We start from the raw sequence: 22,314 nt of genomic DNA on the forward strand, positions 1-22,314 counted from the left end.
TAATTTGTAACGTTTCTGTTGACATTCATTACAAATGAAACTGCTTCATATTACCTGACCAGTAGGAATTCAATTATTTGTGTGTGGGTCGTTAAGGGGACAAAGTGATTGGCTTTTCTGTACTCTTCGCCACAGCTCTCCTCATCCGGGACAGAGTCATGCGTGTCAGATAGCCTACCAGAGGGAAAGCGATAATGGCTGACTGACTGGGGTCGCTGGATTGTAGGCAGCTTTCTCTTAATCGCGGGGCTGCTGGCTGCTTGTCGGACCTGCTTCTTGTTGTCATGTCGACGTCTACCTCCCCTGCTTTCGTAAGCTGCCTTTTCTGACTATTGCTGCGATAAATAAGCATAGGCCTACATCTGTCTGGTCTGGTCGTTAGCTAACCCAGCGATAGGACGTGCACTGGGATAAATTGTTTTGCCGTTGCTAGGCCCCTGGTTCGACTTTCTTGTGCAACCCCTGTGATCCACTTGCACGCTAGCTTGAAAGCTAACATAAAACGCACTGTCATCTATTTTCATGTCTGAGTGTAACTACTGTTGTTGTTAAGTTATCCTCTCTACTGTTTCGAATAGTGTAAAGGTTAATAATGTCAATAATGTAGCCCGGAGAGGCATTAGTAAATGATCTAGACGGCTTACTTACTTTAGCACAACGCTATCGTGATAGCCGTCCCCACCTATGCGAGCTATCGATACATTATAGTGTATAATTACGCGCGTGTTAGCCAAGAGCCTGGTTTATTTGAGACGGCAACGACACCACCGGTAAGGCACCCTCTTTAACATAGCAAAATCTGTAACAGACAGTAAACAATGGCTTTGTCGTAGTTGTGTTACAGTGAATTAGCCAGCTAACGTTATCTGGGTTTACACCATAGCAACGAAACCGTAAAGTCATGTTGCACAGGGAATAATAATTAGCTAGTAGTCGCCTGGCAACATTAGCTTACCAGTGATGTTAAGGTTAGTTATTTGAACGTCATTTTTAACATGCAATTTTAACGTTAAACAGCTTAGTGGCTAATATAAATATGACAATCAGCTAACATGTCAATCGTCGTTGGCACTGTCTTTGGTTTTTGCCTTGGAGGTTGTTTTTATTGACCGCTTGTTAGCGTTAGACACGATTTGCATTCTGCCATGTAGCAGCTAACGTTAACGTTTCGTTAACTTACTGTGTCTTGCTAAGCACGTAGCTAATGCTACTCTATAGAGTGATGTTTATCCCTCGGCTCGGACATTATATGGAGGTACTGATCAGTCCCTGATTTGTTATGATTATCTTATCGCCATCGTATCGCTTATTTGGCGTCCAAGCAACGCTAACATTAAGTCACAGTCAATAACCTGTGATGCAGCCCATCTAGAGTGCTGTGGATTGAGACCTTGATGTCCTGACAATTTCATGTTTAAAGCCTGACGTTTTTTTTTTTTTTTTTTATTACTTGGTTGAGTCAGTAGATGAGAATGATTACTTTAACTATCGATTTTGGTTGTCAAGTGAAGTGACAAAAGCCAACATTCACACACGTTTGCCTGTGAACTACGAGCAAAAGCTTTTGACGTCGATTTACAAATTGTCCCATGTCAGTAACACCTGTAAAAAAAATCCTGATCCGATTTGAGATAAGCTTATGCAGGGCATCTTATCTCACAGTTGGCGCTGATTAGCCTAACCCATGATTTTGACAAGGCTAGTTTGCTAGGCTATGATGAGGCTTGTTTAAAGTAAACCTATGGTAAACAATGTCAACTGAATTCATAATTGCATCGGCCTTTTTGCTGATACAGTTGACCTGTTCTCAATGTTGTCAATCCTGTAAAATTTAGCCGAAGACAGTGGACAGTCCTCTGAAACCTTATTTATGTGAAACAAAAGGCTATTTGGGTCTGCACACACTCCACCAGGCTATCAACATTGATGTTGTCCATCTGTAATAGTGCTTGACCCTATTCACTGAAAGAGTTTGAGACCATATAAGGATCACCATGCAATGCACATTAAGATTTCCCACAGTGATGTCAGGAGCAAGGTCTTTTGAAAATGCATTACAAGTTCTCTTTTATTAGCACATGTTCTAGTTTTGTGTCTCTTCAGATTTTGAAATGTCCTCGTTTAATTTATTAAGCAACTTTTTTTTTACAGGCACAGATGCTGGCAGTACTATCACTGTGAAAACAATCACAACATACTTGAAGCACAAAACAGCTGCAAGCCAGCGGACCTTTGCTTTGGCATCTGAATCACGTTCATCATGTCCAGAAGCAAAAGCGCCGAGTCAGTGAAGGTGGTGGTCCGCTGCCGGCCCATGAACGAGAAGGAGCGTGCGGCTAACTACGAGAGGGTGGTGTCGGTCGACGTGAAACTTGGCCAAGTCGCTGTGCGGAATCCCAGAGGAAGTTCCCCCCCTAAGGTTTTCACCTTTGACTCAGTCTACGACTGGAATTCCAAGCAGGTAGACCTCTACGACGAGACCTTCAGGCCACTGGTGGACTCGGTGCTGCTGGGTTTCAATGGTACCATCTTCGCGTATGGCCAGACCGGTACCGGTAAGACTTACACCATGGAGGGTGTCCGCAATGACCCCGAGAGGAGAGGCGTCATCCCCAACTCGTTCGAGCACATCTTTACGCACATCTCACGCTCGCAGAACCAGCAATACCTGGTGCGTGCATCCTACCTGGAGATCTACCAGGAGGAGATCCGTGACCTGCTGTCCAAGGACCAGTCCCGGAGGCTGGAGCTGAAGGAGCGTCCTGACACAGGTGTCTATGTCAAGGACCTGTCATCCTTCGTTACCAAAAGCGTGCGCGAGATCGAACATGTGATGAATGTGGGCAACCAGAACCGCTCGGTGGGCGCCACCAACATGAACGAGCACAGCTCGCGCTCACACGCCATCTTCGTCATCACCATCGAATGCAGCGAGACGGGCGTGGACGGCGAGAACCACATCCGCGTGGGCAAGCTCAATCTGGTTGACCTGGCGGGCAGCGAGCGGCAGACCAAGACCGGTGCCCAGGGCGAGCGGCTGAAGGAGGCCACCAAGATTAACCTCTCGCTCTCCGCCCTGGGCAACGTCATCTCGGCGCTGGTGGACGGCAGGAGCACGCACATCCCGTACCGCGACTCCAAGCTCACGCGGCTGCTGCAGGACTCGCTGGGTGGGAACGCGCGCACCGTCATGGTGGCCAACATCGGGCCGGCCTCCTACAACGTGGAGGAGACGCTTACCACGCTGCGTTACTCCAACCGTGCCAAGAACATCAAGAACAAGCCGCGCATCAATGAGGACCCCAAGGACGCGCTGCTGCGCGAGTTCCAGGAGGAGATCGCCCGGCTCAAGGCGCAGCTGGAGAAGAAATCCGGCCGACGGCGGAGGAAGCGCAGACGCCGGAGGGGCGGCGAGGCCGGGGACGACGGCGCAGACGACGGAGAGGAGGAGGACGACGATGATGATGATGATGATGAGGAAGAGGTGGACTCTGGGGCCGAGGGGGACAAGACTGACTACTGGCACGTCCAGCAGGAGAAGCTAGAGAAGGAGAAGATGGCCATTCTAGAGGACCACAGCCTGGTGGCGGAGGAGAAGCTACGGCTTCTCAAGGAGAAGGAGAGGAAGATGGACGACTTGCACAGAGAGAAGGAGGCCAGCGAGCTGCTATCTGCCAAAATCAAGGTAAACAAGATGCTTTCCTCAGTCGCTTTGCTAGCTGAGGGGTATTGGCCTTGCAGCATATTCTTACACTCATACTTACTTAAGATCTAGATATATGAGGGGCCCTGTGCCATTTATATTATCTGCACTTCTGGAACTAGGCCAGCTTTCTTTCTGGGACTGTCTAAAAGAGGAAACATGGCTAGAAGCACCGAAGTAGCATTTAGAAATGGGACACCGCATTTGGGGCATTTTCTTATTGTTTTGATCTATACTGAATGGAGTTCTTCTGTTTTGCTAATTATCTGACATCACCCTTTAACCTTTAATTTTGTCATCTTTCCTCATTCAGGCCATGGAGAGTAAACTACTAGTTGGAGGAAAGAACATTGTTGACCACACCAATGAGCAGCAAAAGATTCTAGAACTGAAACGAAAGGAGATAGCGGAACAGGTATGGTCTGATTTGGTTGTGAAGTCCAACGTCATGGGTCCAACATCTTTTTTGTCAAAACACATTTACCAGCGCAGCTAGCCTGTTTTCAAAAACGTATAAACCATGTCACCATCACCTCTGTTTTAGTGAGAGTAAAACTTTAACAGAGTAATTACTGTAGCTGTGCAGCCAGATGATATAATCAAGACTAACGTCCAGGCTTCTGCAAAAAATAGAATTTTATTAGGTTGAGGCAACAAGTGAGTAGAAGGATGACAATTTTCTTAAAGGCTACTCTGAAGACTGGAAAAAAGAGTTTATTTTCTATAATATTGTCTATGGAGAAAAATGAGCCGTTGGACCATAAAATAATTTATTATCCCATTATTGCATCATCACTTAATAACCGAATAGTGTCCTAGCGAAGCTGCACTTTCTGTAACATCAGAGGATTCCAGGTGACCACTGTGTTTAGATTCATGTTAAAAGTGTGTGTGTGTGCGTGCGTGTGCGCATGTGTGTGTACGTGTGTGTGTAGAAACGGAGAGAGCGTGAGATGCAGCAGCAGGTGGAGTGCCAAGACGAGGAGACGTTAGAGCTGAAGGAGACCTACAGCTCTCTCCAGCAGGAAGTGGACATTAAGACCAAGAAGCTGAAAAAGGCAAGTGCACGTGTGTGCAGAACTCATTAGAAGTGTCACTCCTGTAACAGTGTCACAAGTGAAGATCAGGCATGAGGCGAAGACAGCTGTAGTGTTGGTTGTCGTCTCTGCTGTGACGTGAAAATTAAATGGTGTATTGTAGTTTCTTGCATGTTTCTAAGTGGTGGTAGTGACTAGGTTATTAAAATATAATATTAGGATTATTGTCTGTGGGGAGGTTTCAGTGGAGCTTTGTGCTTCAGTGTTGATCTGTTGTTCATGCATGACTAGGCATGAGTAATGTCTTTCCTCTAGGCTGTATTTGTGTAGTTCTCCTTTTCACTCTCTCTCTCTCTCTCTCTCTCTCTCTCTCTCTCTCTCTCTCTCTCTCTCTCTCTCTCTCTCTCTCTCTCCCCTCCCCTGTAGTTATCTCTTCCCTTATTTTCTTCTCTTCCTCATTGCTACAACTCACTCAATTGACCTTTTCTGTTTTCCTCTCCTCCTCCCCTCTCTGTTTTTTTTTCTCCTCGCCCTTCAGCTCTTTGCCAAGCTGCAGGCAGTCAAGTCAGAGATCCAGGATATCCAGGACTCGCACATTAAAGAGAGGCAGGACCTGGAGCAGACCCAGAACGAGCTCACCAGAGAGCTCAAGCTCAAGTAAGGACCCTCCTCATCTGTATAAAAATACCCCATTATTTCATGCAGTTGTAAATGGGGTCCTCTTAAGTTGTCTAAGTTACAACCTTAATCAAAGATCTTTCTATTCTACTGAATTTATACATTCACTAGGTCAAATTCAAGACTCTTTTCCTCAGTGGTTCCTCATTGGTGGCATGAGTTGCCCAGACTTATCTGTTCAGCATACACCATAACCGTTAACCAATCTGGCTCGTACAGTCTGGCCCTCTGATCATCCTCTAGTGTAATTGGCTCATTCATTGATTCCCTCCCATCTCAAGCTGGTGTGTAGTGAGTGTTCTGGCGCATAATGGCTGCTGTGCATCACCCAGGTTGGTGCCTCACATTGGTGGTGGTTAGCGATGTTCCTCCTTCACTGTGAAGCGTTTTGGGTGTCTTGAAAAGCTCCAAATAAATGCAAGTAGTTGTTGTTGTTGTAACTGCCCATTAGGCTCTAATGTCTGAGCCTGTTCCCTCATGGTCAGCTATATATCTCCCTCCATACACCAATGCCTCATTATCCTAAAAGGCTTCCAGGAAAATAAAATCAATGTGTTCTTTGGTGCTAGTATGTGTTTGGTTAATTGCTGAACTCATGTTTCCATCCGGGTTTGACGGTTGTAATTGGATTTTGATTTAACAGCAGGATGCACAGTGCTGCTCTCTGCATATCTTACGAAAGACATTGAAAGCTTCCTGACCTGATTAAGTTTCACAGACAGAGAGCCCCCCCCCCCACACACACACACACACACACACTCACTCCATCTTCATCTCATTTTCCGATTATTCATGTTGTCTGCCTGTGTGAACAGTCTGTGTGTGCAATTTTGCATAAGCTAACACAGTAACTGGTCAACAATAGGAGACTACTCTGACAAGTCATATTGTTGGGGCTCATTATGTGGCCATTGTGTTCTTTGTGATCCTGCAGGACTCTGATTATGGAGAACTTCATCCCCCTAGAGGAGAAGACCAAAATCGAGAACAGGGCTTTCTTTGACGAGGAGGATGATTGCTGGAAACTTCGGCCTATCACTCGAATAGAGAAGTATGTCAACAGTGCAGTAGCTGCTGCCAACAAAACTCTTTCAAATTCACCATGCAGTTTCTAATTTGAACTCTAAAGTAATAATAATAATAGGGTTTTAAAGTGAGGAATGATATCATTGACAGCACAGTTCCATAAAATGACACAGCAGTCACCTTGTATTAGATGTCCCCAGTGTGACTGCAGCTTGCATATATGGAAAGACCGAGAAACTGTCTTTTTAATATGGTGACATAACCAAGGATTGTTTCTGGTAAAACTGGGGCCATAACAAGGCTGAAGGAGAGTGTGTACTACACACACACACACACACACACACACACTCACTCACTCACTCACTCACTCTTGTCTATCTGACTATCTTGACCAGAAATGATTTTCATGTTCAGAAGATGAATTGTAACAATTTAAAGAAGGTGTCCATTATGCAGAATGTCCAGTAGTTCCAAGTTTGGCAAGTCATTTAATAAAAGACGAGACAGACATAAGGCATAATAGGGAAAATGTTGAAGTAAAAATAGACCACTAAGTTGATGGATAATGGTTAGCCTACAGGAAAGTGCACTGCAAGTCACAACATATTTTTAGAGACACCACACGTGTCAGTGTGTTCTGTCTCTTTTAGGAGTTGAAAGTGATTTTATTTTGAGTTTCCCTTTAAACACAGCACTTCATGTAGCCCTTTTAGTGATGCTGAAACTTCAAGAAAGTTTAAACTTTTTTTTGCCCACTGTCTGTTTCTCTTTCTGTCTTCCTTTCTTTCTTTCTCTCACGTCTCCTGTCCTCCTTCTCCCGCGTATCGTGAGCGTAGCGCAGTGACGAGCCCTCTCCCCTCTTGTTTTCAGTCCTTAGGGGACCACTGTAAATTTGATGTGTACTGCTGGCCATGTCCCAAGGTGGTAATATGAATTCTGCGGTACTCTCCAGAGATATGACACATGCATTTTCTCTCTCTCTCTCTCTCTCTCTCTCATTCTCTTTCTCTCATTCTCTCTCTCTTATTCTCTTTCTCTCTATCTCTCAGTGATCAGAAGATGATGACGAGGCCTGTGTCTGCGGTGGGTTACCGGCGGCCGCTGAGTCAACATGCTCGTCTGGCCATGATGATGCAGCCAGATGTCAGATACCGGGTAGGCCCTATGAATACACTCTCCCACACATACTACAGTATGCACACATGAGGATATACTATATATAGCCACCTGTCACAGACAATGATGTGAGGCACCTCTGCATACCTTGTATACAACAGAAATGAACATGTTTGATAATGTTATTGCCCAGTTCTTGTACAACAATACTTGAAGGGTTCAGATGCAAAACCCTCTAAATCTGTCTGACCACTTTTCTTTTAAACCAGGAAGAGAGTGGTATTTAGCGGGTTTTGAAGTGAAATAATTTGATGAACATATACTATCAGTGGAGAGCATTCTCTCACCATCGTTATCTAATTTTTGATGGAGGTGACATTTAGAGGCTTTTCCATCTTCTCTTCACTTGTTCTGGTAGGCATTATGTTTCCTGGAGTGTTGATGTGGATCACTGTGCATTCCCTGGTACTTAGGTCAAGCTGGATATAATTTTTTAACAAATTATAATACTACATTTTTTACTGGAAGTAATTAAATTCACACAGTTAAAGTTCGTAAGTGTATAAATGCCTATAAGTCTATCTTTCTATTATTTAGTGTTTTTTAACGAATTTGAGGAGCTTATGTACTTGTTTTGTTTTTTGCACTCACTTTGGGATCGAGATCTTTTGCTGGCATCTGCAGGAATCAACCTCAGACAGCTGTCTAGCATGCCCCATTCAGCTGTGTTGTGCATAGCTGCAAGATGTGACACTGTGATTGTAAATGTGGATCATGCAGTGCAATTTTGGATATACAAGCTTGTGTTGCACTGGTAACAATAGGTTTAAGATTGTTAAAGTTGCTTTTGGTGTGTAAACTCTCTTAAGAGGTGTTGCGATATTTAGTGGTGCATTAACGCTATTTCAGAAATGCATAAACAGTGCTTACATGCGTCTAGCCTCCACCACAGCCCTGCTTGGAAGTTATCTGAACATATTGACTAAATCAGTGAAGGAGGCATCATGAACAGACTTGAAACCATGTAGTGTGTAAACAATGATGTCTGTTTGCACTCCATTGAAGTGCAAAGACACCAGTAGTAGAGTAGTGCAGGGAGGGTATATGAAATATATTGCACATTATTTCCTTGGAATGTGGTCCTATACAGACCACCTGTGTATGTAGTCAATGCTGTTCCCATTGGAAATTATTTTCTCCTCGGATTCTGCTCTCTCCACCTATGTTTCGTCAGCTCCCAGCCCTCATTATCCACGATATTTGTGAGCCAACTATGGGCATCGCGATGATACTTTATATTACAGTATATATTATATTACTACAGTATTCAGAAATCCTTTTTTCTATTTCTGGCCGAAGCTGCGTTGTGTTGATTTTAATGTGATGTAATCCTAAGCCATGAAAAAGTAAACTTTTTCTGTCAGTCATATAGTATATAGAATATCAATATTGAGTGCAGAATTGTCATCATTTTGAAATAAATATTAGTTGAAGCATATTCCAGTTAGCCTGCTGAGACTGCACTAAGTTATTATGTAAACAGAATGGACAGAAGATGAAAACCAAACGGAAGTAGGGTTCCATGAATAAGGTGGATTGTCTGTTGCCTGTCATGTGCCCCTCTCTTCTATCTTGTTAGTCATTACCCCTTTCATTTTTCTCATATCTGCCCTCATATTCCTCATAGCCGTGTTGGCTATTTTTGTCATTGTTTGCTCCATATTTTGATTCCATGTCTGCTGTCTCTTTTGTTCTTTCTTTCTGTCCTTCCCTGTCAACCTATTTTCGACTTCCATTCCTCCTACCACTACCTCTGTTTCTCTCCACACACTCTCTTGTTCGTTACCTTTCCTCTATCCACTCTTGTTATTTTTCATTATCTCTCTTTTTGTTGTTCTTTATTTCACTCTTTTTTTCTTCTTGAATCTTTTCTCTCTCTCTCTCTCTCTCTTTGTCTGTCTGTTTCTCTTTCTGTCTTCCTTTCTTTCTTTCTCTCACGTCTCCTGTCCTCCTTCTCCCGCGTATCGTGAGCGTAGCGCAGTGACGAGCCCTCTCCCCTCTTGTCTCTCTCCTGCTGGCCCAGGCTGAGAATATCCTGCTGCTGGAGCTGGACATGCCCGGCAGGACCACCAAGGAGTACGAAGAGCCCGTCATTGCGCCCAAGGTGGCGGCAGCGCTGGAGGACGCACTACGCGACGAAGACGAGATCCAGGTGGACGCCGCCGCGCTCTACAGCGCCGGCAGCCTCGGCCTCCGCGGCCTGTACGGCGGCCTCAGCGCCAGCAGCAGCGCTGGCAGCCTCGGTGCCATCAGCCCCGGCTCAGTCGGCCCTGCAGGAGGCTCCGCCAAGAAACCCAAATCAGGGTGAGGGAGACTTGGCAGAGGAGGATGGGATGGGTGGGATTTAGATATTGAGAGAAGATAAGACAAGAAATGAAAAGTAAGAGCATTGAAAGAGAAGAGCAGTAGGAGAAGAGGAGACTGGGTATGTGTGAGTGGATAGTAGGGGTGGGGAGATATTTTATTTGTATTCAGTATTTATTCAAAAGGAAAAATTGTATAGGACTGATATTGTGATTCATTTTAAGTATGCACATATTTACTTAATTACTTAAAAAGCTGCATGCTAGCAAAAAAGTTGACTCCATTAATACATTGCAGAGAAGGGGGAAGGCGAGAGAATGTGGGAGATTGTAAGTGAAGGTGGAAGGGATCAGGAGAGCGGGATGAGGGAAAGGGAGGATTAACACCCTCCTGTGCACTTAATTAGACATGCATGTGCGCGTGCAAGCTTTCTTACCTCGAGAGCAGGCTCACCTTAAACTCCTCTCCTGCACGAGCCTTGAGCTATAAAAAGACTGGATGGGTGGAAGTAGAGAGGCGTCATGTGCCGTTATTCCCTCCAGCTGAGTAGGAGAGAGGCGCTCTCGAGGGGAAAATGCATGAAACTCAAGAACGCATGTCTCTCTTAGTGTGTGTGTTTGCCACTTTGTACCTGTCTTGCGTGACCTTTTTTTTTTGTCTCCCCCTGTCGGCCTCTCCTCTAGCCGTCCGAAAACCGGCAAGAAAGTGAGCACCCCCACGTCTGCACACAGCCCCTCCACCACGGGTCACAGCCCCCTCTACCCACAGTCCCGCGGGCTTGTGCCAAAGTGACCACCACCCCTGTGGACCACCCCCTCCCTGCCATCCTTCCTAACCCTTTCCCCTGGCTTGGCATTGGATACTGGACTATAAGGAATGATTCTACGGTTCTACCAACACCTCCCCCCTACCCTTCAATATCCCAAGCAATCCCAACCTCCAACCCCTCCAAGACCTGTCTACTTCATCTGTTGACCAACTACATTTCTGGAGCCTGACATGATGTTAATGACTGTCATTGTGTGACCAACGATACATTTACCCCCAGACCCCCCTGAGTTCTACATTATCAGGTGTTCACAGCATCCTCCTACTAACAATGCAATTTTAACCAAGAGCAAAAACACTAGCAAACTGGACCTCTCAGAAACCACCCTTCCCATGAAGAAAAAGGGGGGAAGCGGGTGATGGCATCACTGTGAGACAGTGATATGTGGCACAAGTAGTAAGGAGGCCTTACTGTTCCCTCTCTGCTACATGGATTCTTCAGAAGTCTTGCTGTTATTTTGCTGAACTTTAAAGAAACTGAAGACATGCTGGCATATGTGTGGTCCTTACTTGAACAAATAGGTCTGTTCTGTCATGTCTTGTCAATATGTATGTATGTATGTATGTTTGCGAGAGTGTGTGTGTGTGTGTATGTATGTATACATTTTTGTGTGTATTTGAGTGTATGTTTCTATCTGTGCGCTGTAATTGACTCTTTGTTACAACTGATGTGTATGGGCAGCTGGTTTTTGGCAACATGGCGTCAGGTGTCAAATATGGTGCTGTCACCGTGTACGCACGCATCAAGGGGTGTGCTTTAGTGTTTGTGAGCTTCTCTTTTACAACTTCCAATTTTAGGTTTACAAATTTTTGCACCGGTATGGGAAAACTGAGCAGTAAGTTCAGAGGAGACGCAAGCTTTAAAAACAGGCTTTCCTCTGAACTCGAGCAAGCCCTGCTGATGAGTCTTAGCGACCAAGGCCTATGACTGTGTGTGCGGCCAGCCTGACGTGTAAGCAGCGCCTGCACTCTCTGTCTGCCTGAGAAGAAAAAAAAAGATAGGAGCCAAGGTGGACAAAAGGTGAACAAAGGTCAATGCCAACCAAAAACATCAGGGTTCCAAGGTGCCTTAGAGTCCCCACAACTTTTTAACATTGTAGGAAGAAAAGATTACACAGAAAAGAGAGTGGTTCTCTCTTGGGCCCTTAAGAGTCCCTTGGATGGAAAGAGAGAACTCCAAATTGTTTGTAGTTGGGAAAAGGTTGGGTGTTTTAAAGATGTATGGTAGCTTAGCTTAATGACGTTGGTCTGGTTTGAATACTTGCTGGAAATCTTTAGAGGGGCCAAGTCTAATAATGGATAATCACCCACCCCAATCACCACTACCACTACTCAAGGTTAGATAGTGGACTTCCTGGGTTCGGTGTAGCTTATTGGCCCTTTCAAAATCTCCGATTGCTGTCACCGCCACACCCTTCACAACCCCACAGTCCTGTACACAGAATGCCCAGGGTCGTGCCACTGCTTGCTGTTTTCTGCTGCTGTAGGGATCTCGTGCCCCATCCCATTTCACAAACCTAGCTTGCAGTATAAGTGTCTGTGTAAAGAGCTGTCTATAGAGGAATTAATGCAGAATTGTTTTTGTAATTAAAAGAGAGAGATTAAAAGACTAAAGCAATATTAGACGTCATTAGAGAGGCTAAGTTATTGCAATACCACCTTCATCCCTTTCATGTACCAACAGTTGTAGATATGCTTTGTCTTGTTTTCTTTTTTTTAATAGATTCAGTTGTTTATTTTTTGATTTGTATTATTTAAAGTTGTGTATAAATTTATTTTTGCATTTTTTTTTATCACCAATTAAATGTATTTAATACAGTTATTTCAGTACAGTTATTTCTACTAAGAAATGCTTTGCTTTGCGACAGTCTTTTAACATTTTGCAGATGCACAACTTTGGTTGTGGGAAGATCATATAATTTAGACATTATTGAATTGTGTGAGAGAATGAGTTTGTTGAGGATGAGGACGTTTTATGTTTGCACATGAATTTTACAAATATTTAGACAAGATGTCTAAAAGGCTTTAATAAGCCAATGGTTTGTTTCTAAGGACCCCTATGGACCATAAAATGCTAAAACACTACCTTACTCAGCATGACTAAACTCGTTACTCTTCTTATACTGGTGACACAATGTGAATGTTTCCAATCAGATTCCTGAAACACTACATCCCATGTAGGTAGTCATATCCACTGAATTCAGACTGGTCTTAAATCTTAAATTAATTAACAAAAAACCCAGGCAACGCCCACCCCCCCCCCCCAATTGATGTGATGGAGCTGTTTTAGCCAACTTGGTGATAATGCTTATCTCAGTGCTTGGCTGAGCAGGAATGGAACAATTTCAATGTATTTCAATGTACCTGTTTCTTTTTTTAAATTAAAGAAAACTTATTATCTACTGCTTTTTGTAGGTGTTTATAGATGTGCATTACATCATTCAGCAATAGAAAGCAAACATTTTTGTGTACCATCTCTATACATATATATATATACTGTAACTGTTAATCGCTCAAACAGTATACTGAAATATACATTTCAATATTTTTGTGGGATATTCAGTGTTTACTCAGTGAAACCCTCCTTTGTGTGGTTTGCAGTAGGGGGTTGTTTTTTCTAAGTATGATTAGGTTAAGTAAATTTTTTGACTTACTGATTTCCTGACTTTGCCATGACCATATTGATTTGCATATATTATATATATATTTTTTTTTATTATTGAAGACCACCAACAGTGCGGATGAACTTCCAACAGAAAAAAACTTTGAACACCAGAGAAACAGCATACAGTATTATGCAAAAATCACAACCCCTACATTCATCTAATATAGTAAATGTAAAGAAATCAAAGTCTTTCAGAAATATGACAACCAGAAAAAGCAAAGGGAATGGTTCAAAGAAAAAACATCAAGAACTCCCCATTCAAGGGTCATTCTGGCCAAAAGGCCAATCCTTTGTACATTATTTTCTCCCACCCCCTTTTCCAGTTAGAGTCCATATAATCTATGAATGTGTTTGACATGACTGTCATCACATCAACATAAAAAACCCTCAATGACATGTTTTTTTTCATTATTGAAAGATGTGCTATATTGTTTTTCTGGATTATTTAATAATGTATTCAATAATGTATGCTCATAAGGCACTTTGAAAGTCCCATGTGTATTTTAGCTGTAGATAATCATCTCCATCTTATTCATATATGCTTTTAGGGGAAAACAATGAAAAACAAAACAAAACAAAAAACATAAAAAGGGTCTTTCAAAGACCTAAGAACTGGAAACTACAAAAATTCAATCCATCCTCATCATTATTATTATTATTAATAACAGCAGCAAAATCTGAAATAATTTGTTTGGAAAAAATATGCGTTTGGTTTTGGTTAAAAAGATACTTCCAAGAAAAATAAAATGTCTTCACTGTGTTTCCACCCCCTGCTTAACTTCACCTCACCAGCAGCACACAGGAATAACAGCAATCCACCCCGGATAAATCACAGAAGTGTAAAGCTGGTTCAAAGAGGGAAAAAAGAAAACATCCAAAGAAAAGAAAGCTATATTGACCAATCCAACACAATCTATGTGAAGTGTTCCTTCTCTTGCTGTATTTGTATATGCCAAAACATTTGTTTTTTCCTCGTTCTCCTGAGCACTTCATGCTGGTTTTTACTTAGACACTTAAAACCCTGTGAGCCTCATCTTAAAAATAATAATAATGACACAAATTCAAATACAGTGGAAAGCACAACATAGAACAGTTTTTACATTTACAATGAATGCATATGACAAATTATAAACTGAGACTTTATACTGCACTGCTTCTGACAACATTTCTACGGAAATGAAATGGGGTCGGAAACCCTTATCAGTAAAAATCACCTGGAAACACTGCCAGTGAAATGTTGACTTAGAGGAGAAATCCAGCGATTTTTCACATAGGTCTCCGTTTCTCAAAGTCACCGAGTACTGTCAGTAAAAAAAAACAGTTTTATCTAGCTCAAGTTGCTAGTTCTAGCAGCTAAACAAGCCAGGCAGATACAGCGCTACACTCTGTGGGCATGTACATGAGCCCCCATGCCCCCAGAGTGTAGCGCTATAGCTGCCTGGATGCTTTAGCTGTTGGAACTAGCAACTTGAGCTAGGTAAAACCAACAGTACTCGGTGACCTCAAGAAACTATGATCTATGTGAAAAATCGCCGGATTTCTCCTTTAATATTGACCCACTGCAACAAATGTGAAGATAAAGATGGGCAGGTCGTGGGCATGAAAACCCTTGCGTCATGGAATGAATACCTGGGGTGGTAGGAGATCATGTACCATGGGTGAGCAGGCTTTTAGGGCCAAAATGAACTCACGCCTGAGGAATTTACAACTCATCAGCCAGATCACCCTATGCAAACACACAAATGAATTTATGCGCTTTGTGCGCTAATGGTTGAGCAACCTTGAGCTGCCATGAAAGAATGCAATGAAAAAAAAAACACCACACCACCACATCCTCACACTCACCTGAAAAAGCAATACCCTTGCCTCCTTTCTGTCTTGATGCAGTTATAGTCTTTGAAATGTCTACCAACTCAAATTGATTATTAATAATAATAATAATAATAATAATAATAAAAATCAAAACAACAACGAAAAAGACCAGGCCTCTTTAACCTGATCTGCTTGGAAAATCCCAGCTTTTTCACCAAATGTTTAAATCGATGGGTAAAATGGTCTTAGATATTCACACCGGGGGGCAGAGACAGTAGTGTCACCAATCAACAAATCAGCACTCATACTCTGTCCATCATTATGTCAGCCATTCACCAGATCCTTCTCTCTGCTTGTAAATTGCACTCCTTGGGTAAAGAGAGACAGAAAGAGGTCGGGAAGTAGGGAGGAAGGAAGGAGGGAGGAGGGAGGGAGGAACAGAGCGCTGCGATCTATTCTCATTCTCCTCAACCTCACTTCTCGCGGTAGTACAGCAGGTATAGCTTCAGCGGCTCGGGCAGCGGCAGTCCCAGGATCCTCTCGCGCAGAATGTTGACGGGCGGCTCGCCCTGGGGCTCACCTTTGCCTTTCTCCTCTTCCTCTTCTTCCTCTTCCTCGTCTCGGGCCACATGCTCTTCCTCATCCTCCTGCTCCTCGTCGCCCCTCGCACCTTTCCCCCGCCGGCTGCTGCAGCTGCGGCCACCGCATTTCCCCCGGGCCCCCTCGTCCTCCTCCTCATCACCCTCTTCCTCTCCGTCCTCGGACTCCCGTGGCGCTCCGTGGGCCCTCAGCTCGGCCAGCGACGGGATGGCCGAGTCGCGGAGGATGAGAGAGTCCACACGGCGGCGGTGCAGGCGCCGGCGCTTGAAGCGCGGCCCATAACGGTGCATGGCACGGGCACCTGGGAACGACACGCGGCTCTTGCTGCGGCCTTCGGGGGACCCTGACGTGGCCCTGAGTGTGTGGCGGATGGCCAGGCGGGCCAGGTCCTGAAGCGATCGCACCTCAAAAATGGCTGTGGTGAACACAGGAGAGGAGATAAGTGGGAGAAGAGATATAAGTATAGCAAGTATAATGTCCAGGTCTGTCTTTAATCCCCTATAAACCATATAACACACCTGACTTTGTGCGTCATGCTCTTTTAACATCACACACTTGAATAATTTTAAATGACAGATCTTATCTCACTGATCTTATGACTCATTGTCATACAAGCCACTAGATTATATTCATGGAACAAGCCACACAACCAAAACCAGCATTGTTCTATTATGTTCCTCGTGTTCCCCTGATAGTATGCCAAGTCCTTGCACAACTATTAAAATTGGCTGTTGTAAGCTAGCTTTGGTCATTCTGTGAGTACTTACGCAGTGGGACATTCCTAGCCTTGCCGTTGATATCTTGTCTGGGCTGCACCAGTGGAGCAAAGGACACAGCGATGATCTTTTTGGTCTCCCAGGAATTCTGGCCTGTGCGGGTGATCTTGGTCAGCTGTAAAAGAGCAGGTCAGAGTTCAAGCTTCAGTCTGTTTGTGTTGGATCATGGGCAAGTTCCAATGCAGGCTAAAGAACCTACAAGGACAAGTCACTCTGAGGCAGTGTCATGTTCACTGGCAAGAAACAACATTCTAAACACGTTCTACTCCTTTTAGTCCACATCTGTGGCAGTCGTAGGGAGATAGCAAAGATTCTATAGTCTCTGGAGATAGTCTAATGTGTCATTCTTGGCTGAGTAGAGAACGTCTCTCTACATAACTTGAAGAAACCACCACAAAGTCCCATGTTGCATCCCTGCAGAAAAAATCCTAAAGCATTTTGGGCACTACGGCCTTCCAGAATCAACCACATAAACAAACGTATTCACATCATTACTATAAATGTATACTTCATTTAAGAGACGTGTAACTAGGCCCTCCTCATTTCCCCCTGGAGCTTTAGAGAGCTTCTCTGCAGTGTGTTCCTGTTCTCACCTTCTCCTCCAGGGGCAGGACCAGGATGCCCCCCACCTTCAGCAGGTTCTTCATGTAGTTCTCGTGCTCGCGCTGCACCCCTGCGCCACAGTACACCCGGTCATACTGCCTACTGTCCGGGGGGATCTCCAGGCAGTTGCCCGCCACAAAGACGGGCTCACAGAACTCAAACCTGCAGCCACCACGCACGCACACACACACACACACACACACACACACACACACACACACACACACACACACACACACACACACACACACACACACACACACACACACACACACACACACACACACACACAAACACACACACACCTTAATATAAACATAACTTGACTAATATGAGTGACTAGAATGGACTGAACAGAACAAACACAGGAGCAATTTCTGAGCAATTTCACAAGCATGGCTAAAAGTAACATTCCTACTGGGTTAATGTGAGAGACATGAACTCAGCACATATCTCTCTCAAAGCCATCTCTCTCTTGATTATTAACTAGAAACAACTACACTTCAGGTGGAAGTCAACAAGAGAGGGAACAAAAGTGAACTCACTTGTCGAAGCTATCACTGGTTTTAATGAAGAGGTCCAGTTTCTGGTAGGCGTACTCTATCACATCTGCATGCAGCTCCACCCCATGGTTCACTCCAAAGGGTCCTTTGGACAAAGACATCAACAAGAACACCAATTTTGAAATCACCCAGCTCACACTCTAGCTTTATGCTTGTATTGCCTCAAGGTTCAGATGGAGTCTAGGGTGTCTGTGACGCTAATCTTGTTGAGCCTCCTGGGGTGATTGAGTTCTTCAGGAACATGATCTGAGGCCACCTCACTGATGTGTTCCACACAAGAGTAATGCATCAGGAGCCATTTAGAGTCCATCTGAAATCACCTGTACCCCGGCCAAGAAATGATCAGGTGAAGCGATTTAAACTAACGCCAGTTGAACACTTGAATATTTAAAAGGCAAACACATGATAGGCTCTTTGTGTTCTTTCTAGAGGTGCACACAAAAGCCAACACCTTTTAAACCATCATGTCAGATTAATATAATTATTTATCAGAGGATTCTATCCAAAGCCTCTTACAGTTAAGGTAAAGTGCCAATTTTATAGGGCATGCATTGGTGTGGTATTCAGTGATTTACTCAGACAGACCTTGAACTTGTTTGATTATCTAAACAAATTCACAACCAAATGTGCAGGTGACTTTTTTTTAACCCCACCACTGGATTATGACTTGCGTCAACAATTCTGAGCAGTCTGAGGAAGGGCCGTAAGGGCTTGAAACGTCACTGTAAATAAAATTAAAAAAAAAAACTTTAATGTGAGCACTCCGGTGTGCGGATCCTCACCTATCTGTAACATTTTTAATCCTGCACCCGATTTACATGGATGTGTGTAATTAAACTTGGCTCATTTTGCCTCAACAATTCCACATAAAGACAGAGATCTGACTTACAGATAGCATTTACACTTATACACCCACAGTCTTTAGCACCTGACTGTGTGTGGCTAAACATGCCTAATCCATCAGGGCATATCAAAGCAAACTTCAGAAGCTACTGCTGCTCACTTTTTGCCCAAAAAAAGACAAACAGACCTAACCAAACAGGCTTGCAGTAGCCGCAACAGCTGCTCTTGAATCCAAGATCCTGTTCTTCTTATCTCATCAGCTTTGGCAGGACACACTCACCTAGGATGAGTCCCACCATGGTGCTCAGGTAGCCCGTGCCACTGCCCAGGTTGAGGAAGGACAGGCCCGGCTGCAGGTCCAGGGCCTCCATCACCTCCGAGTAGATGCAGGGCGCCGAGAGGTGGATGTTCCCGTGCCTCCATGCCAGGTCCTTGTAGGCATTGTCGCGGTACTCCTCCAGGTAGTAGTCGGCGCGGTCGATGGCCCGAAAGGCACGCTCCACCAGGTCCGAGCGAATGTAGTGTGCCTCCTTCAAGTTATCGATCAGCTCGTCATTGTCCTCTCCTGCACTCACCGCCCCACCCATTGTGGTTAAAGAGTGAGAGACACTGTGGTGGACCTGGGTTGGGTGGAATAGGGAGACACATAAATAACATGCAGCCAATCAGGCACTGTTGACTAACGTACTGACATACTATGACGGACAGTTATGGCTCCAACAGCAGAGCATAAGAAACACAATAGAGAACACTGTGGCATAAATCATTACATAACTAAAACGATAATCAAGTAGCCTACACTAATTGGCAAGGCCATTGTGAATCATGATGCCTATTTTTGGGACTTTGCAGACTGACAATACTGCTACCATTCCTGAAAATGTAGATTTTTACAGGAAGCTAACAATGATCTCTCTGATCAAGACAACCGTGAATAATGGTAAACTCAAACAAAAACCGATCAACAACATTGGTTAGAGTTTGGCTTTCTTTCCCTTTGGCTCAGCTAAGAGGTTGCTAACAAATACTATTGAATCACAGGGTTGGTTTAATCTAAATTAGATCGGTCACAGTAGTGCAATACACAACCACACGACATTTGTTGTCAGTGTCGATAGGCTTTTCATTTTATATATTTCTTATGCCAAGTTTAAAAGTGACACGCAGCTGTTCCACACTTACAGGCCAACAACGGCGAATGAGCTTAGTAGGTCTACTATCTAACGAGGAAGCAAAGTAGCATGATTAGTGAGACTGTTTGGCAGAACTGACATGGTTGGCTGCTTTCAAAAAAACATTTGGTATGTAAACGAAGGGACATCAAAAGGGAGATGTGCCAATTGGCGAACAAGTCGTAAAACACAGACAATTACGAAGAACGTTCACAATTACGTGTTAGCTTACTTTAGCCTAGTCCCGTGCTGTTCGTGGGTACTTGACTGCAGTATCAGTGGGTTGACTGCGCATATGGCACTGCAATTTTCTAGCCTGGGTTCGGCTTCCTGCAGTGACCTTTCCAATACTTTAATACGTCTGTATTTAGGGAGCACGACTTAGATTGTTTAATGATAATACCATTTTTCAAAAATCTGCTTTCATCGATTTCTAAAACTTAGCTACTGCAATGTCCACTGAGTGACGCTGTCGTATACTCAGCAGATGGTAAGATGCTTCCTTTGATGAAACACTAATTAACGTAAAGTAAACCGTGTGCAGCACCAACAAATCCTAAAATATGTGTACCATGACATTAAGTAAATACAATACGAAGCAGGTAATGCTGTCAGTCCGAAACAACAACACTGGCATTCATAACATTTGAGTGGCGCCCATCCATCCATCTAACGCTTGTGTTATGTTAACCTACTTCGCTATCGATAACCCAGTTACGTTAATGTTAGCATAACAAAAATAAACACAGATACGGACAAGGTTGTTTGTAATTTCGTAGCACCGAACGTGCGGTCATCATTCAAACGTTCAGCGTTAAGGCTTGCTCTTTCAAAAGACACCGACACCAAACAGAAATCCACAGCGTAGAGAGAGCCACGTTTAAAGTGAAGGCAGGCAGGCTGGCTGGCTAGCTAGCCATCTGGTTATCTAAGACAAAAGAGTCGCAAACGGAAATATTTGGGAATATATTCAATATTTTTGCGTAATCATTGTTACCGTTTAATTATAGCCTTTCTGTGCTGTTTCATGCAAAAAGGCGATATATCCTTCAACGGATTATTGGCCGTGTGTTTTCAAGGTTTTCTTCGGAAATACTCTGCTTCTGTGGCTGCAACACTGGATGTAAACACTGGCCAGGACAGCAGACGCACTGACGTCGCACGCATGAACACGTCAAAATGTGTGTCACCGGCAGAAGTGTGAACAAGGTAGGCCTACAGTAGCCTGCCCTACACTCTCTTGTAAACATAGGCTTCCCTACATAGAAAAGCAGATTATTTTGTAAAGGGTAGGAGTGAAATGAACTAGTCTTTAAACGGGCCTGTCTGTATCTTAGAAATCATATCCTTCACAATTTTGCTACATAAGGCCTTCTTACCCCCCCCCCCCCCCATTTAAAAAAAAAACAAAACATTTAATATAGCCTAATAATTATAGGCCTAATAATACAAAACATTTACTTGTCGACGTTTTCTTTTCCCAATAGTTTAATATCAAAAGTAGGCTAATTCTAGTTTAAGAATTGATAAGATGTTAATGAACTGGCCAGTGTGTAATGTTAGTGAATGAGCTGGCTTGCAAAATTATAGGCCTACTCTCCCCAGTTGGCTGTGCAAAGGGGCATATTGAGCCAGAGCCTTGGGGGTAGTCAGTGGTTCACTTGGCATATTAGTTTGCCCACTGGAATCATTGAATAGGTTTGGCTTGGTAGCTGGCCATGATCTATAGCATACATGGGCAACATACGGCCCGCGGGCCACATCCGGCCCGTGGGCTTTCCCTGACCGGCCCGCGTAAGGTCCGTGAAAGAACAATAGTCAAGAGCCTAGCATAGAGATAATGCACGCAAATCAATATCGTTGCTTTTATTTTGAAAGCGACTGCTATTTGTACGCCCATACATTTGTGCGTGGATGCATACGATGTAAACACCCTCACTGATGTGCTGGTGAATAGAATTTATGCTTCTGCATCGACACAATGCAGTTGCCTTTAAGTCGGCGTAACCCTTTCAAAGTTTTGTGTCTTTTATGTCTGCGTCGCTCACCACCGCAAAGGTTGTCAGAACGAACTCCTGCTGTTTGTTGGCGATACGAAGTGTTAATTTCAAAACGTTACTGGCAGATAGATAGTTTACATTCGGATAATCCCATCATTGTAACCAAAATATGTCTGAGTTTATTTGCAAAGCTTATGTTAGCGAACTAGTATGATGCGCTACCCACAGGTTGCTTGAAGCAGCCGGCTCAACACACAGAGCGAGTTGACCAATCACAGTTTTGTGCATAAAGTTAAAGCAAAAACATAGCCTACATTTTTAAAATAGTTTTCTTTGTGCATGTTGATTAACTAATGACAGCCTACTATTGTCTGCTCCACATTTTCATAGTCTAATTCTGCATAGAGTTAATTTAATGATGGTAATGATTTAATGATGAAATATTGCTGAGTGTTGATGAAATGGTGGCACAGGCCTATGTTGAACTGACTCCTTCACATTTTCATGGCCTAGCTTAATTATATAGAT

At 43.8% G+C, this 22,314-nt stretch overlaps 2 protein-coding genes across 3 annotated transcripts; one reads left to right on the forward strand and one right to left on the reverse strand.

Annotated features, from left to right (window-relative positions):
• The first annotated feature begins 167 nt into the window (after positions 1-167).
• Positions 168-12,837, forward strand: kif3b (kinesin family member 3B). The gene is made up of 9 exons (XM_076275520.1): positions 168-311; positions 2,152-3,685; positions 4,017-4,118; positions 4,639-4,761; positions 5,279-5,397; positions 6,353-6,469; positions 7,494-7,599; positions 9,644-9,924; positions 10,608-12,837. The coding sequence occupies exons 2-9, from the start codon at positions 2,261-2,263 to the stop codon at positions 10,714-10,716; spliced, it is 2,382 nt and encodes a 793-aa protein (XP_076131635.1). The 5' UTR covers positions 168-311; positions 2,152-2,260; the 3' UTR covers positions 10,717-12,837.
• Positions 12,838-14,337: 1,500 nt separating this feature from the next.
• pcmtd2b (protein-L-isoaspartate (D-aspartate) O-methyltransferase domain containing 2b) lies at positions 14,338-20,909 on the reverse strand. Of its 2 annotated transcripts, none has more exons than XM_076276382.1 (6): positions 20,784-20,909; positions 18,895-19,234; positions 17,754-17,856; positions 17,199-17,370; positions 16,597-16,720; positions 14,338-16,244 (listed from the first exon to the last, which is right to left on the reverse strand). In XM_076276382.1, exons 2-6 carry the CDS (start codon positions 19,199-19,201, stop codon positions 15,703-15,705), a joined length of 1,248 nt encoding a protein of 415 aa, XP_076132497.1. In that variant the 5' UTR covers positions 19,202-19,234; positions 20,784-20,909; the 3' UTR covers positions 14,338-15,702. The 2 variants fall into 2 exon arrangements, with proteins under 2 accessions (XP_076132497.1, XP_076132498.1); XM_076276383.1 differs by lacking the exon at positions 20,784-20,909 and adding an exon at positions 20,019-20,710.
• Between the last annotated feature and the right edge of the window lie 1,405 nt (positions 20,910-22,314).

This window comes from Alosa pseudoharengus, unplaced genomic scaffold (assembly GCF_046254945.1).
Source record: "Alosa pseudoharengus isolate Yale_2024_CS ecotype anadromous, Long Island Sound unplaced genomic scaffold, YU_APseudo_1.1 YU_APseudo_1.1_scf_9, whole genome shotgun sequence".
Classification (NCBI taxonomy): domain Eukaryota; kingdom Metazoa; phylum Chordata; class Actinopteri; order Clupeiformes; family Clupeidae; genus Alosa; species Alosa pseudoharengus.

Excerpts from the sequence above, each read along its gene's own strand:
- pcmtd2b (XM_076276382.1), bottom strand. The coding sequence starts at position 19,201 with ATGGGTGGGGCGGTGAGTGCAGGAGAGGACAATGACGAGCTGATCGAT. Across the intron at positions 16,721-17,198 it reads TCCTGCCCCTGGAGGAGAAG|CTGACCAAGATCACCCGCAC; the intron begins GTGAGAACAGGA and ends GCTCTTTTACAG. Across the intron at positions 16,245-16,596 it reads GGCTAGGAATGTCCCACTGC|CCATTTTTGAGGTGCGATCG; the intron begins GTAAGTACTCAC and ends TGTTCACCACAG.
- kif3b (XM_076275520.1), top strand. The coding sequence starts at position 2,261 with ATGTCCAGAAGCAAAAGCGCCGAGTCAGTGAAGGTGGTGGTCCGCTGC. Across the intron at positions 6,470-7,493 it reads CCTATCACTCGAATAGAGAA|TGATCAGAAGATGATGACGA; the intron begins GTATGTCAACAG and ends TCTATCTCTCAG. Across the intron at positions 9,925-10,607 it reads GCCAAGAAACCCAAATCAGG|CCGTCCGAAAACCGGCAAGA; the intron begins GTGAGGGAGACT and ends CCTCTCCTCTAG.